Raw genomic sequence first — 14912 nt, forward strand, 5'->3', positions numbered from 1 at the left:
TTGTGCCGCCCCGCGACTGTTGCAGCCGGGAGCCCGGGTTCCCCTCACGGCCGTGCTTCCCACCGCCTTGGGCGCGTAGGCAGAGGGATCGCTGTTACCGATAAAGATTGCAGCCGTCTTTGTTTGATGGAAGGGGTTGCTGCAGCCGAGTTGAATTGTGCCTGGGTCCCTCTCCGCCCTGGAGGGAGGGAGGGAGGAAGGGAAGCGGCTCTCCGAAAAGTTGCACCTTGACAGGACGTCAAGCAGCTATTCAGGGTAGGCGCCGGAAATAGCGGGCGCTGGAAGCATCGGGGTGGGTGGCTGTATTGCGCCCTGTTGAGCCTTTTTGTAAGGGCTTCCAGTCGATGAAGTTGTAAACGTAGCTGTGCTCGATTAGTTGCAGGTCCATTATTAAAAGCGTTGTAAGTTTTCTTCTTAAAATATACGAATAACTCCAATATGCATCAGAATTGTACGTATCTAGCTCCTGTATTTCATTCTGTCAATAGGTCTTAAACACTACATGCAAGAGGTAAATGTTACTCTCATTTCACAGATGAGAAAGGAGTCACAGGAATATATAAAGTATAATTGGACTGAAAATCTTCTACAGACACGATATGGAAAGAATGTGCAATTTCCTTAAGAGCTTAGTGGCATTTATAACTGGTATTTACGTAGTTCTACTTTTTGTTGTTAATCCTGAGTTCGTTTTAAAAGGCCAGCTCAAAGCTGTGAAGTGGCTTCTTGCAAACTTGCTCCAGCCTTATGCTTTTGGCTTTTACATTGAAGTACATTCATTCTTGGGATTGGTAGGTGCTACTGTACTATAAACCATAAAGAAAGATACTTTTGAAAGCTATTCCTAGCTAAGCAGTTCTCACTCTGAGATCAGGCATCTGACGGCAGAAACTTTTTTTGAGACAGGAATAGGTCTCTCTAATTGTATGCTTTGACTATAAAATAGCTAACTGCTTGAAAGCTCTATTTAGGTAATCTTTGCTTGAAATAGATGTTTTCATGGCTCTAGGATATAAACCAATCAATTTAAATAAGATCCTGAAACCGTAGTTTGCTGTCAAAGGGAAAAGAGTTGAAAGTTTGAAGACATGATTTAGCAACGTTTTTACTACTGTCAGTGTCTATGGGGCAGAAGACCTACAAAGAGACTTCACAATGTATAGCAACTGACTTCTTGCTTTATTGAGGTTTCTTTAATCTCATTTTTTTAATTAAAATGAGTGAAATAATCACCATTTGGCTCTCTGCTGTAAGCTTTTAAGAAACAGTATTCCATTCTAGAGGTTTGTGCATTTTGAGGGTTGGTTAATGCTCTTCCAACATTTGAACAATCTTTTTCTGGGGATTATCTCTGCAAGCCTAAATGGAATTGACTGATAGCCTTGCCAAAAGGGGAAGGAGGAAAATAAACTGATGGGCAAGTTGAAATGCAAAGAAGAAATTCCTTACAGGAATGTTTTTTAAATGTTCTGTTACACTTTATTCCTGGAGTCTGAAAGATACTCTTCCTTCTTCTAAGACTAAGCAATACCAGTGTATGTAAACAGAGTAGTAAGATTGCTTATCAAGGTCTCTTGAAACTTTTCACAACCCAAACAATCAGTGCACATTTAAAAACTGAGGAGTAGGTTTATGAAAAAACCTAGGTTGCAAAACGTTAGGAAGCACCCTGAAACAAGCTTGTAGTCCTCATCAGCCAGTCTTTGAAACTTAAAATTAGGGTAGGGTTTTGGAAAAACTTTGACAGTCTTTGTATCCACCTAAAGCTTTTGCCTTGACAATGGAGGTGGGCTTTTCTGGCATGCTGGTCATGAAAACAGAATGCTCATGGAATTCTTTTAAGGATGGGAACAGCCATCTTCCTTCTGCAACATCCATGTTGTGCTGCAGTATGCTGACCTTTGAAAAAGAATTCTTTTTGACTGGTCTTTTTACATCTTGCTGTTACTCACTTTAACAGAACAGAGGGTAATCTGAACATGGAGTAGGAAGTATGAAGCTAAGTAAAAAAATTAAGGGTTTAATTTTACAGTTAAGTAAAACTTAACCAGGCTTCCTTATATATCTTGCACTACTAATGCCTTTTGCTGTTGGAAAAAACAGGCTTACTTTTAGATTGAAAATTCTCTGAATCGTTTTGTTAAGTGGGTTATGAAAAAGTAGAAGAGAAGGATTTTGGTACTGTGTTTTTCTCAATTATAGTAACACTGTCAGAAGAGATTGTGGAGAAGTGCTGGTAAGTGAGGGCTGTTTAACATCACAGAAGACCTGTCACTGAAGTCTTGTTTTGGTTTAGAAGTTTCTGATGGAGCTGTTAAACACCAGTACAACTGATCAGATTTACTAAAACGAAGATCTTAAGATCTGCACGTATGTAGTTTGCATTATTAAAAACCTCTCTGCTTACATCTTCATGGTGAAAAGGAAAAATGCGTGTCTGTGGCAGAACTTAGCTGTTACTTTACATAAATTTACAACAGAAAATGCAGTGTGCTTCTAGTATTGTACAGTAACTCTCTAAGAAAAATGTAAATTAACTTTTCCTTCTGTGTCTGGACAACACATATATTGCACATCTCACTCTTAAAATTTGCTCTTTATAGGGCTTATAGGTACTTAACAGTGGACAAAAATGGATGCAAAGCAAATTCTTAATTTTAGAAGAGGTGAAATTGTTTCAGTTCTTGCTTTCTAGGGGTAGGAGTTAGGGTTTTATTGCATGTTCCTGAGCTCTTCCACTTGTCTTCTCCCCCTCAGAAACAAATTGCCTTAATTACAAAATAGCATGCTTCTCCCATAGTAACTCATTTGTGCTTCTGCCATTCTAATGAACAGAATGAATGTGTAAGTATGACATGAATTCTATTACTCACATTGTATTCAAAGTACTGTGTCATATGTGCTACTTGATTTAGTAGATGAGGGGACACTTAAGAATGAAACTATCAATTCCTAAAGGTACTTAAACATCAAAACAAACTTTCACTTTGGGAAGGGAAATGGCAGCAAGTAATTCCATTATGCATTATGTCTTTAACATAATCTTAAATCCTCTCTAAAGCTCTTATTCTACTCTATTAAAATAAAAGAATGGACTATTTCATCTTTACCTTGAATGATGCCAGTATTGTTGACTAGCTTTAAAGATTGTGACTCCTAGTAAAGATTTGTGTAGTATGAGAACTTGTGGATCAGGACTCTGTTTTATATAGGATGATAGATTCACTGGATTTGAAGACTACAGTATTCTGTAATGTGATAGAACAAACAGCTTGGTGTTTGACTGGGAGTTATTCTGTCCATGGGTAAACAATGTACAATCTCTGTTTAAAAATGGGAAAAACTTAAGCAGGACACCTTACGGTTTCCTTATCCAAATACTTTAAACCCCAGCTCTAGAATAGGCTGTGTTTCTTAACAAGTGGTGTTACAATGAAAAGGCTCTGTGAGGATAAACTCCTAAGTATAGATCAGTATGCCATGTGGCTCCTAGTCATACATCTTTTGAAACTGTGAAGAACTCGCATGCAGTGTGATTTGTTTTAAATAATTTTTGTGGCATTTGTTCTAAGAATCTGACCTTAAGATAGGAAACAATGCACTGTAGCTGTAAAGAATGTGTAAAGAACACCACAGGTGGTGTTTTGCCAGAATTGGACATCTACAACTTAATAGACAAATGCTCCTACTCACTTGTCCTTATAAGTCTGAATTTGGTCTTTGGCTTATGTATATAGATGGCGTAATCATTTTGGACAGGCTGCCAAACTGAAGGTTAGCACAAAACCATCTTGGAACAGTGTTCTATCTATTACAGTGACTAGCTGATAAGATAATTGGGAAAGGGCAGGAAAAAGGTAAGATAACATGTTAAAACAAGGGCATCTTAATCAAATGAAAACGGAATGCATTTTCTCATCTAGCTACAACTACCAATGATGCAATACATGTCTCTTATATTAATTTAAGTCTTCTTGAAGTGAATCTAAGTTTTTCCTGACTGTTCTGTCTCTTTCCCATTAGTGATGCTAGTTCTACATGAAAACTAACAAGATTGTATTGCACGCATGCTGGAGACAACCTGGTCATGGTCCAGGTGATGGGAAGGAGGTGGAAAATTAGAGATTTTTAGTAATCTGTTGGATTCTTAACATGTAATACCCTGCACAGAGTAATTACAAGTTTAGTAATAACACCAGTATTTATTTCTTTGTTGCGTTATGTTAGCTTTTAAATTACATGTGTCTTTAAACATAATAATATAGAATACCTAGCACTACTGATGCTGTTGAACAATATCAAGCTTCCCTCTAGAAAGGAACTGAGTGTTCAGATGACTTATTTCTTAATTTGAAACAACTACAGTCACTGCACCCTGGAGGTGATTGAAGATGACTGAAGTGAAATTGAGATTAAGTGCCTGAGAACAAATGACATTTAAAATTATGTTTTGGAGCACATAAAACAATTCTTGTCTCCTAGGTTTATGAGGTTGAAAAGCAGAATAGCTACATTTCTTTATCAGTTTTATGTCTTTTGATGTTATTGTTTCACCATAAAAAGCATCTGAAACTTTTATTTAGCACTTTGATCCTGTATGACCTGAGCTCCTTGGTGAAGGGGTAATGGGGAAGAACAGCAAAGTAAGTAAGAGTGCAGTCAGCTTTGGCCTGGGTTTAGCCTGATGAACATTTACAGGGTGTTTTATGCTTGTTCCTCTAAAATATGAGTGCTGTAAACATGGTGAAGTGTAGCTAACAGACACCTTGGGTGGAGATGCTGGTGCGGTACTAGGCAGATGGTGGGAAGTGAAAATGGCTGGATGTGTCTGACCTGTGGCTGAAGGACCAAAGGAGGAACTAAGGAAGCTTCATGAAATAAGAGTATCTTCTAGGTTTCAGGACTGAATTAGACGTGCATTATAGATAGTGTATGAACGTTGTACTTAAGTACAAGCTAACTTTCTTTTTGGGGACTGGAAATAACTTAGAGCAGTTATAACAGCAATAAAACCACCTCAAGTGTTTGATTAAAATGCTTTAAAATTAGATTATATTATTGGCTCTAACTTACGTGCAAACATGATTTCTTTGTTTAGATCTTCACCTTGCTGCTGAGCTTGGGAAGACACTACTGGACCGTAACACTGAACTAGAAGAATCTTTACAGCAAATGTATGCAACAAATCAAGAGCAACTGCAGGAGATAGAGGTAAATATTGAAGGGATCCAAGTGTTAAAGCATCTAGACCTGTGACATAATAGCACATAAGTTGAGATCTGAATTTCTTGACATCTGATGGACACTTTAAAGAAAAATACTGAACAATCTTTAACCGCTTCTGCTGCTTTGAGAATTTGAGAACCTGTATAGGCTTGATCATAGTTAGAACTGTTTGTCTGACTACCGGAAGCTTTGTGCCGTTAAACTTCATGTTGGATTTGGCTTGTTTAATGACAAATGACTGGCGTCTTTCTTTTTGTACATAAAAGTTATTTCAGTTATTTTATTGCTAAACTTTGCTGATCTTGCCAGGTAAAATGACATGAAATTATATGATGAATGAATTTAATAATTTAAATTACTATATGAAAATGTTGTTACTGCACTGAAATTTAAACGCTGATAAGTGCAGGAGAGAGAGATTTAAGTAAAATCTGAGGATATGTCTTTCCACTAAGCTGAGCTGTGGTAAAGGGTGCTAAAGTCTATTTCAGTTTAAAAGAAAAAAAAAAATCCCAGCAAAAACAAACACTTAAATAGTATCTAAATACAGGACGTAGTGGATATATTGTTCTGTATTTTCCGGCAGGGGGGAAATCATAACCACCCTTTCAAAACCACTCATCTTTGTGTTCCTTGGTGGAAAAACCTGGCCGTTTTTGGCAATTTTTTTTTTTTAAATATTGCTTGTGTTCTTGCAGACCTAGCATTTGTCAGCATAATGATTTTTTTTTTCAGCTATTAGAGGGCAATGTGTGGTCTCTAATAATTATTAAATATTCAGTACTTTGCTGACTGACAACATGTTGGAAACGTAGTCAGCATTTCAGTTTGGTTTTGGTACAAATCACAGGGAACAGGCTGTGACTGGTACACTAGATTTTTACAAAGTCTGAGTTCCTTTGTGCAAGCAGTACTTACGCAGTTACAGACAGTGTGTGGATTTTGTACAGCTGCAACTTAAGACTTAAAACATTATCATTGCAGTGATAACGGGTAACTTAATCCTAAGCTTAATACTTACAGATATATAGGTATCTTTAAAGTAGTCATGTTAACATAAATGCAGCATTTTTATTAGGTGATGCACAATTTCTGGGTGCAGGTTTTTTTTTAATAAGATACTTCTGTTTTACACATCATACTTTGGCTCTTTCCTCTATCATGTGCTAAACGTCATCTTTGTTATCCTCTTCATTCTGTAATACAATAGTTAGAATGGCTGATATTTACATTAGTGCCACAGCATTACAAAAAATGTATCTGCTTATGCAGAGACTTAAAATAACTCATTGCCATGAACAGTTTTGATAAAAAGATTAATTCTTAAGATCTAGAGATGACAAACACTTCAAGGTGCTATACAAATACTGTTCCACTTAAGGTTCAACACCTGTATGAACAACCATGTTTAAGGAAGTGTTTAACACAGTTACAACGCACCTTTTGAAATAACACAGCGTAACTTTCCAATAGATAACTAACCTGGCTCATTGAGTGTAGCTACTTAATAAGCAGATGTATTTTAATGCTATCTTGAAATATGGAAAATGTATTCTTGCTAAGCTGCATTCATTTATAGAAATAGTCTAGTGCCATTAAGGACGTAATATCCTGTTGGTTTAAGCCAGTTTATTTGCTTAAGCTTTTTGGTGGGTTAGTATTTATTGACGACAGAAGAAAGCTTCAGCACCAGGAAGTGGTCAGAAGTGTCCTTCCAGCAGTGATCTATAGTTGGGGTGTTGCAGGGTCAAGTACTTGTATGTTCAGACAACCTCAGACAATGGCAGACTAATTTATTCTCTCAATATCTTGCTTTGCTTAGCCAATCAAAAAAAACAAACCAAGACTTGTGCAATACTGCTTTTTGAAGGCTTTATCCGACACCTCTTTCTTCTCTTTCCTCCTCTCCCCCAGCATGGGTAGGACTGTATTGGGTTGTCCTGTTGGCTCCCTCCAAGAGGAGGGGGACGGAAGTGGGAGAATAGTATTTGTGATGTTTCTGACATATAAGTAGTGCCTGCACCTTTATTGGCCCAACTTACTGTGTTCAGTCAAAGACCCTGTAGACTGTATTAGTATCTGCTGTAATAACATGCTGTCTTCTCTGTTCCACCACCTGTCTTAATCTTCTGTCTTTTCCCTGTGCAGTTCAAAAGTGTATTAGCAACTCAAAACATTTCTTTCTCCAAAGAAGTCTCTCTTGCATCTGGATTTCTGGTAGAAAAGGGAAAATCAAATGAACCCATTCTTCAAATACCCAGAGGGAACCTCAAGATGGAGGAACTGAATATATTAGCTTACTGGCACAAGGGATTGTTACAGGAATTCACTGAAACAGAGGGGAATAAAGTTAGTACATGCAAGGTGCAATACTTTTTAGCTGGTAAAAGCAGTTCAGTCAGTTATTTTCATACCTGTATTTCTGTCTTTTGTGGGAATGCAGAATACCCCACTGCACAGGATACATGTGAACGTGGCATATCCAGTCTCTATGCTTGATTTTTCTTTTTTCCTAATTTTCAGGTGCTTGTCTCTATAACGTAAAGGTGATCTTTCAGCTGTTCCTGTAGCTACTCTGCTGCGTTTTTGACTAGCTTTTTCAGTGCAGTATATCAGTGTAAATCTTTGGGGTTTTTTCCTATTAATTCACATCTTACGGGTAGCAAAGTCTAGAACTGGCTAAGAAATCATTCTGAAATATGGTACTACCTTGTCTGCACTGATAAGGAAGGGTCAAAGGCTTTGGGATGCTTAAGATTACATCTAATATATTAAATGCTAATATACTAAGCATTTTACAGCCTTGGATCATTATATCTGACCTCTGTGCTGACACGTGTGCCACTAACTAATCATTGTAGATGTAATAGACGCTGGATTGAAAGGGCAACTTTATTCCTGTCTGAATCTGTTCTCAGCACTCAGACTTCAGAAATACTGACACTCGCCTTTTATCATGTGGTAGAACGCAAGAAGTCTCAACTGCTGCTTCATGTTAGGTGCTCAGTTGCAGGGGAGGTGGAATAAATGTGAACTTCTGAAGTATTTATTACCAGATCTATACTTTGTTTTGGTGGCCCAGTTATACTAGGCCGGGTTGACCCCAGCACTGAAGATACTGGAGGTGGCAGGTGGGGAAAATGGTGCTTCACCTCTCCCATTCATCTGAAACGTCTGCAAAAGCCCATTGTAATAAGTGGTAACATCTAATTCTGGCACCAAAGCCTTGGTTTCTGTGCTTAGCCATGCTTGTATTGCTGAAGAAAATCTGAAGATCTCCAGCTCCTTGGAGAATAACCAATAGGGAAAGTTAATCTGAAATGGGTCACATCAAGATTCTGTTGCTAATCCATGTACTATTTTTGTGTAAATCCTCTGTCATGTGCGCACAGGCTACAAAAGGATCTAGCCAGCTGCTATCACATTGATCTTCTAGAAGTCTGTATGTAGCAGTTACTAGTCCTAGATTAACTTATTATCTGTTCTTAAATTGCCTAAAATGTAAACCCATCAATCTTTTAATGAGGTAAAAGGTTAAGTAGAATGTTAGAAGTTTTGAGTATGTAACAGGCCTATGTAAAGAGAAGTAATTCTGCCTAGAAGTCTGCTGGATGTTCCTACTTGAAGTTTACTTTTCAGTAAGTATCATGTAGTAATACAGAATATATTGCAAGAAATAAATTCTATGTAAGAACAAAGTATTTCTGATTTAAAGGGTTAGGATTTTTTGTTCAAGTCTGTTTGATGCAAACTCTCGTGTGGATTTTTAGAATTGGATCAGTCCTATCCTGGGTGGGACAATGTAAGACACTTGTATTAAGAGCCTTAGGTGATTGTTAACTGCTCTTAGACTGAGAATTCCAACCTTTATGACATTATTCAAGAAACTTAACAGTTTATGTTGTTAATCGTAAAACTAAAGAGGATTAAAATGAGAATACTTCCATGTGGAGTTTTATTTTATACAAAAGGCAGGAGACCTTTACTTGGGATTACAGTAACTGGAGTAGCTCCCTGTGGGTAATTAAAGATTGAATTCAGTAATTTGATTGATTATACTTCCTGACACGTAATAGGCCACATACCGTCTTAAGTGTGACCACAACCTAAATTCTGTTCTGCTAAACCTAATGCTGCTTCAGACTGGAAAAACTTAGGTCAGCTGAAAAGACATTTAATTATGGATGGTGCCACCCAATATTTCAGTTTTAATGCTAAGAAAATTGTTGGGTCAACACTGTTAGAAAACTTCTGTTGGAGCCCACTGCAACTTTTAGAAGGACTCAATAGATAGTTAAGGGCTATGTTGAAGTCTGGATTCATGGCTGTATTAGGGACAACCGCAGTACAGACAAACCCAATCCAGAAGGCTTGTGTGCTGGCAAAAGCCTGGCTGCAGCAAGGATAGATGAACATAGCTTGCACAAGCAAACCCAACGCCTCTGGACAAAAGACTGGTTGATCAGCCTGGGTTGACCTCCATGACAAAGACAAGCTGCCTAGCTGAGTTACTGATAGCGCCTTTTCAACTGAATGCTTACCAAAGCAACCACCGGAATCCACATTTCTGGAACTTAGTAGTTTCTCTATGAATGTGAATAAAAATGCAGAATAGTAGTCCTGTCTTTGTGTTTCAAGTATAAATTAGTTAGAGCAATACTGTCTTGCAGTACCTCACAAAGCAAGTGGAGCTCTTGCGTCAGATGAATGATCAGCATGCAAAAGTTTATGAACAGCTGGATGTGACAGCAAGAGAACTCGAAGACACTAATCAAAAACTAGTTGCGGAGAGTAGAGCTTCACAACAAAAGATATTAAGGTAACAAACTTATACTAGATCCCCTTCCCCCCTACCCCAGTTGATAATATGAAAAAGAGCAGTCCAGGTGTATTTATGTAGTTCTTGGGTGGCTGTCTCTGTCTAGTGGTGTTCTACAATATTGTTAAATTGAAAGGATGGTTTTATTTAAAGGTCTTCTGGGGCCGAAGAGCAGCCTTTGGAGAAGAAATTACAATATGAGGGGATGGGAAATTCCCATGTCCTTGACTAAACGCTCAAATGTTTTAACACCAGTCCTTCACCTTTTAGCTTGACAGAGACTATTGAAAATCTGCAAACACACATAGATGACCTGCAACGACAAGTAGAAGAATTGAAAAAGTCTGGACGAGGCCGGATGAGCCACGAGAGATCTGACCAGCCAAGATCAATGCATAGTTTCTCATGTTTGAAGGAGCTGTATGACCTTCGCCAGTAAGACTTTTTACCTTGCACAGCAAAGAGAATACTGAAAGTATTTTAAGCAAAGCTTTAAAAACTAAGACACAAGCACAGATGTCAAACAAGGTAGCAGAAAAACATCTAATGTTCGCAACTAACAAAATGTCTGCACAGTCCTGCACTGTGTGGTGTTGCCACCGCTTCTGGCATGCTTCTAGACCGCACTAGTCCTTGTGCGAGAGGAACTGCAGGTTCCACTTTCTGTCTTGAAAGGTTCTCTGCCAAAGTCTCCAACCATATCAACTTGTAACCTCAAAAGCTTACGGCGACTTGCACCCCACTTTTTTCAGCCAGATAAAAGCACACACACAGATAATCTGAAAAGCAAGCATCCTAAATGCAAAATATTTTCTGTAACTTACCCTTTCCTTGGATGTCTGTGGATATCTTCTTTTCAAGGAAGGCAGGATTCCTGCAATAGCTTTCCTAAACTTAAGCTGGTAAAATGGTGCCTGGAGCTCTGGGCTGCTTTTTAAATTTAGAGCAGTTTTACCCAGCTGAACTGCATTAGTATGCCCATCAGGACAATCACCTGGGGTAAAAGCTGAGACTAGCTTCAGTCTCATAAGTGAATCTCATAAGTGAAGCACCTCCACAGACAGGCAGAACAGGCTTTTGAGTCTGGGCTGCAGCACTACATGGAGGTAGGACTGTAGAATAAATCTGTACATCCAAAAAGAAGTTATTTCTTGACAATTCAGAAGATAAGTGGATTCCTTCAAACTGCCAAAGGCTTGTGGAAATACCAGCCTACAGAATTGCCTTGTCAATTCTGAAGCTTGTTTCCACAACCAATAGTGACAAAAGTTACAGGAGTGGAGTGCTGCGGAAAAAAATCTGAGCGTCGGAAAGTCTTGCGTGATATGTGGAGGCAATGTTTATTTAAACTTAAATTGTAGGTCTGGTTGTTCAATAAGCTCGTCTGTAACTTGAAACTGTTAATGAGCTGCCATTCTGCTTAAGCTAGGAGGCTTGATTTGATGGCATCTAAGAATTTACAAATTCCTTTCTGATTATTAAATGGACTGATAGGTTAGTAAAATGACCGCTATGTATACTTTGAGGTGTGTTAGCACACAGTTTAAATCTGTCTTTAGTTACCCAGGACAGGAAAGCTTTAGGAGGTGTGGTCAGCTGTACTTCCTACATTTGATAATACTTACTTCTGTTTCTGCAGGTATTTTGTTTATGATCACGTGTTTGCAGAAAAGATTACTTCGATGGATAGTCAGCTAAGTCCCCTAGAAGAAGAAAATGAGAACTTAAAAAAGGCAGTTACAGTTCTGCAAGCCCAACTTAACCTAGAAAAAGAGAAGAGGGTAACAATGGAAGAGGAATATAGTCTTATGGTAAAAGAAAACTGTGACCTTGAACAGAGGCTTGTTGATACAGATTTATATCGGGCTCGTGCAGAGGAGTTGGAAGTGGAAGTAGCTGAAATGCGACAAATACTTCAGTCTGAAAACACATTCCATAATGCAGAGAAATTGGTGCCAGAATCCTTTTTCATTTCATTCAAGGAATCTTTGGAAAGGGAGCTTGGTCAGAGCCCGGCAGATGATGGACTTCTGACTGTATCAGAGCTTGAGAAGAAGGCACTGAAACGGAGCAGCAGTGAAACTTTCCTAAGCAGTGCTGCAGGGGGAGACATTCTAAGGGGCCATGAAGAAACATGTATTAGGAGAGCTGAAGCTGTGAAGCAGCGAGGAATCTCTGTACTTAATGAAGTTGATGCTCAGTATAATGCTCTGAAAGTGAAGTATGAGGAACTTTTGAAGAAGTGTCAAATGGATGAAGATTCTTTGAAACACAAGGCTGTACAAACGCTGAAGCAGTATTCCAAAGACCTACATGTGGGGAATACCCAGTATGATCTTTCAGCTAGCAATCAAGAATGCACAAATGTGGAGCTAAGTGACTCTCCCACAAATGCTCTTCCTGAATATAAAGCACTCTTCAAGGAAATTTTTAGCTGTATCAGAAAAACAAAGGAAGAAATAGATGAACACAGAGCTAAGTACAAGTCCCTCTCCTCTCAGCCATAACATTGGACATGCTGATGATCCATCTTCTGTTGGTGACTAATCTGTTAGTCAAGAAGGGGAAAAGCTTTATACGAGTGTCAGAAGACCCCTTGTACTGATGTATTTCTTGAGCACTCAAAATGAATGTTTTGAATTGGCTTGTAGACCTGTAGTTAACAAGCTAGTTAGTTAACAGCTAGTCTCCCTGTACCTATGTAGCAATAGATTTAATGTTGTTTAACACTGTCACACAAACCAGTTGTTGTAAAGCAAGCAGATGTCATAGCTTAATACTGCACTACTACTTCATACTACACAATCTCTGGCCAGAGCAGTAACTGACACTAGTTTCCTTAGTCCACTTCAAAAATAAGAGCTGAGAAATCTGTACTGTATTTCTCACAAGGAATCAGACTCAAGCTTTCCTTTGGTTCGCAGGTGATGATCTAGCCCTGTAACTACATCTGTGTAGAAAATTAACGAAAACAAAGCCCCTGACCAGTATCATGGGCAGCCTCTCCTTGATTCTTGAGAATGAAGTTAGCAGTCTAGCTGAACTTGCTTTGGCAGGGAAGTGGAGAGCTGGCATGGCAGCCTGCACTGTGCTTGGTTTAAGCTAATAAATACCATGTTTTCACATGCACTGAGCTCTCCCATAGATCAGTATAAATGTCTTCATACTAAGAAAGGATTTGATGTAAAGTTTGCGTGGCTTTTTAGGTATGGTTTCTTATGTAGGGCACTTTGTCTTAAGGCAAGATACTGTGAATTGATTATATATGTTATTTGGGACCTGCTGTTCTTTGGAATGTCTGCAAAGTACATTTTTATGTGTATTTGGGAAGATGATAGAAAGTTGCAATTTAGCTAGTTAACTTTAGCAGTAGCATTGACATAGTGGAATAGCTTTTAATCTTGCAGACCACAAACTCCAAGTGCTCGAAGGAGACAGGCCAGGTAAAAAACCTTATCCCATTGTTTTGTCTATTGCTTCCAGTGTCAGCTTCTGTGGATCTATTCCATGCTGCCTGGGGGGTGGGAGGATGGACACAGCATTGCCAGAACATATCCTACTGAAAACAGGGGACCATGTTCTTGTTCTTCCTCTCCTCCATTCCCTAATAATAATTCATATGTATTCAAATTCTGAAAAACAAGGGACATGGAGAAGTACATTCCTTAAAACTGCTTCAATGTGTGAAGAAAACAAAGGCTTAGAGATTAAGCGGGGGGAAAGGCACAATGAAGGGTGACATCCTTCTCCTTATAAAGGGTCTCATAGCTTAATTTGGTCAGCCGTTCTTGGGAATCAACTTACTGCCTGTCTGAGTTGCTGCGATACACCAAACAGTTGACACAGAATGTTGACAATTTCTCAGCTTTAGTTCAACTGCTGCTGTTGCAGTTCTGTCTGCCTCATGTTGTACCCTGTTAAGCTTGTGTATAGCTGTCCTTCAGTTGCAGTATTAAGACTTCATATTGTGGGAGTTTCTCTAAAATATGTATTGCATTCTGAAAATTATTTAAAAATGGGAATCTGAATCTTGTGAATATTTTTCTAAGCAAATAAATAATCCAGTCAAGCTGCATGTGTAACTAGTAATTATGCCCATCTGTGCCAATCAGGAAACAGTAAACTTGGTGCAGATGGCACCTGCATTATCTAGTCTTGCCATCTTTTCCTATGTAGCTCAGATGGAGTTCCCATTAAATTTGTATTTTAAAAAGGTTACACTAAGTGGAGAAGAATAGGCCTGTCTGGGAAAGAAATCCAGAGGGAACTAAGTACTTTCTCCTCCTTGTTGTGGTGTTTGTCAGTGCTGTTCAAAAAAAGGGGGGGGGGAAGGGGGAAGGCAGAAAAGCCACTGTTCTGCCATCAGGTTAACTGTACTGTCACTGTTTCACTAACACTTGGATCCTCATCACATGGAGGTCTGCCCCATTCAGATACTGGAAAGCAGTAACCTGAAATGAGAAAGGCACGACTCTGTTAGTCACAAATGATTTACTACTAACATTCCTCACCGCTTTAGGGGAAGGGGGATCCACACCTGCTGGACCAGAAGACATGTAAAAAGCAATTCAGACTTTTTGGTTAAATAGGTGATCTTCAGTGGTTTATTACTGTTGGCTAATTTAGAGCACTTTCATATATACAATTCTTATGCTTTAAAAGGATCATAAATGTTCTCAGATTTCCACAGAGCTACTTGATTCTTCTGTAATGTAACTTCCCCTTGGCTACCTGTGCCATTGCTAAGCTCTGGCCATACTGTACTTTAACATGTGACTGTACATATTGTGCAATAAAAACCTCGAAGGCTGGGTTCTTCTTTCCTAACTCCTCTCAGACTGTAGCCTTCCCAGAGAGCAGCTTTAGA

General features: G+C 38.8%; 1 protein-coding gene across 1 annotated transcript; it reads left to right on the forward strand.

The window, feature by feature from the left end:
* Window positions 1-4625: 4625 nt before the first annotated feature.
* On the forward strand, window positions 4626-12552 carry CDR2 (cerebellar degeneration related protein 2). Its single transcript, XM_009281671.1, has 5 exons — window positions 4626-4647; window positions 5099-5211; window positions 9897-10045; window positions 10316-10480; window positions 11685-12552. Exons 1-5 carry the CDS (start codon window positions 4626-4628, stop codon window positions 12550-12552), a joined length of 1317 nt encoding a protein of 438 aa, XP_009279946.1.
* Window positions 12553-14912: the final 2360 nt, after the last annotated feature.

This window comes from Aptenodytes forsteri, unplaced genomic scaffold, assembly GCF_000699145.1.
Source record: "Aptenodytes forsteri isolate BGI_AS27 unplaced genomic scaffold, ASM69914v1 Scaffold84, whole genome shotgun sequence".
In the NCBI taxonomy this organism is placed as follows: domain Eukaryota; kingdom Metazoa; phylum Chordata; class Aves; order Sphenisciformes; family Spheniscidae; genus Aptenodytes; species Aptenodytes forsteri.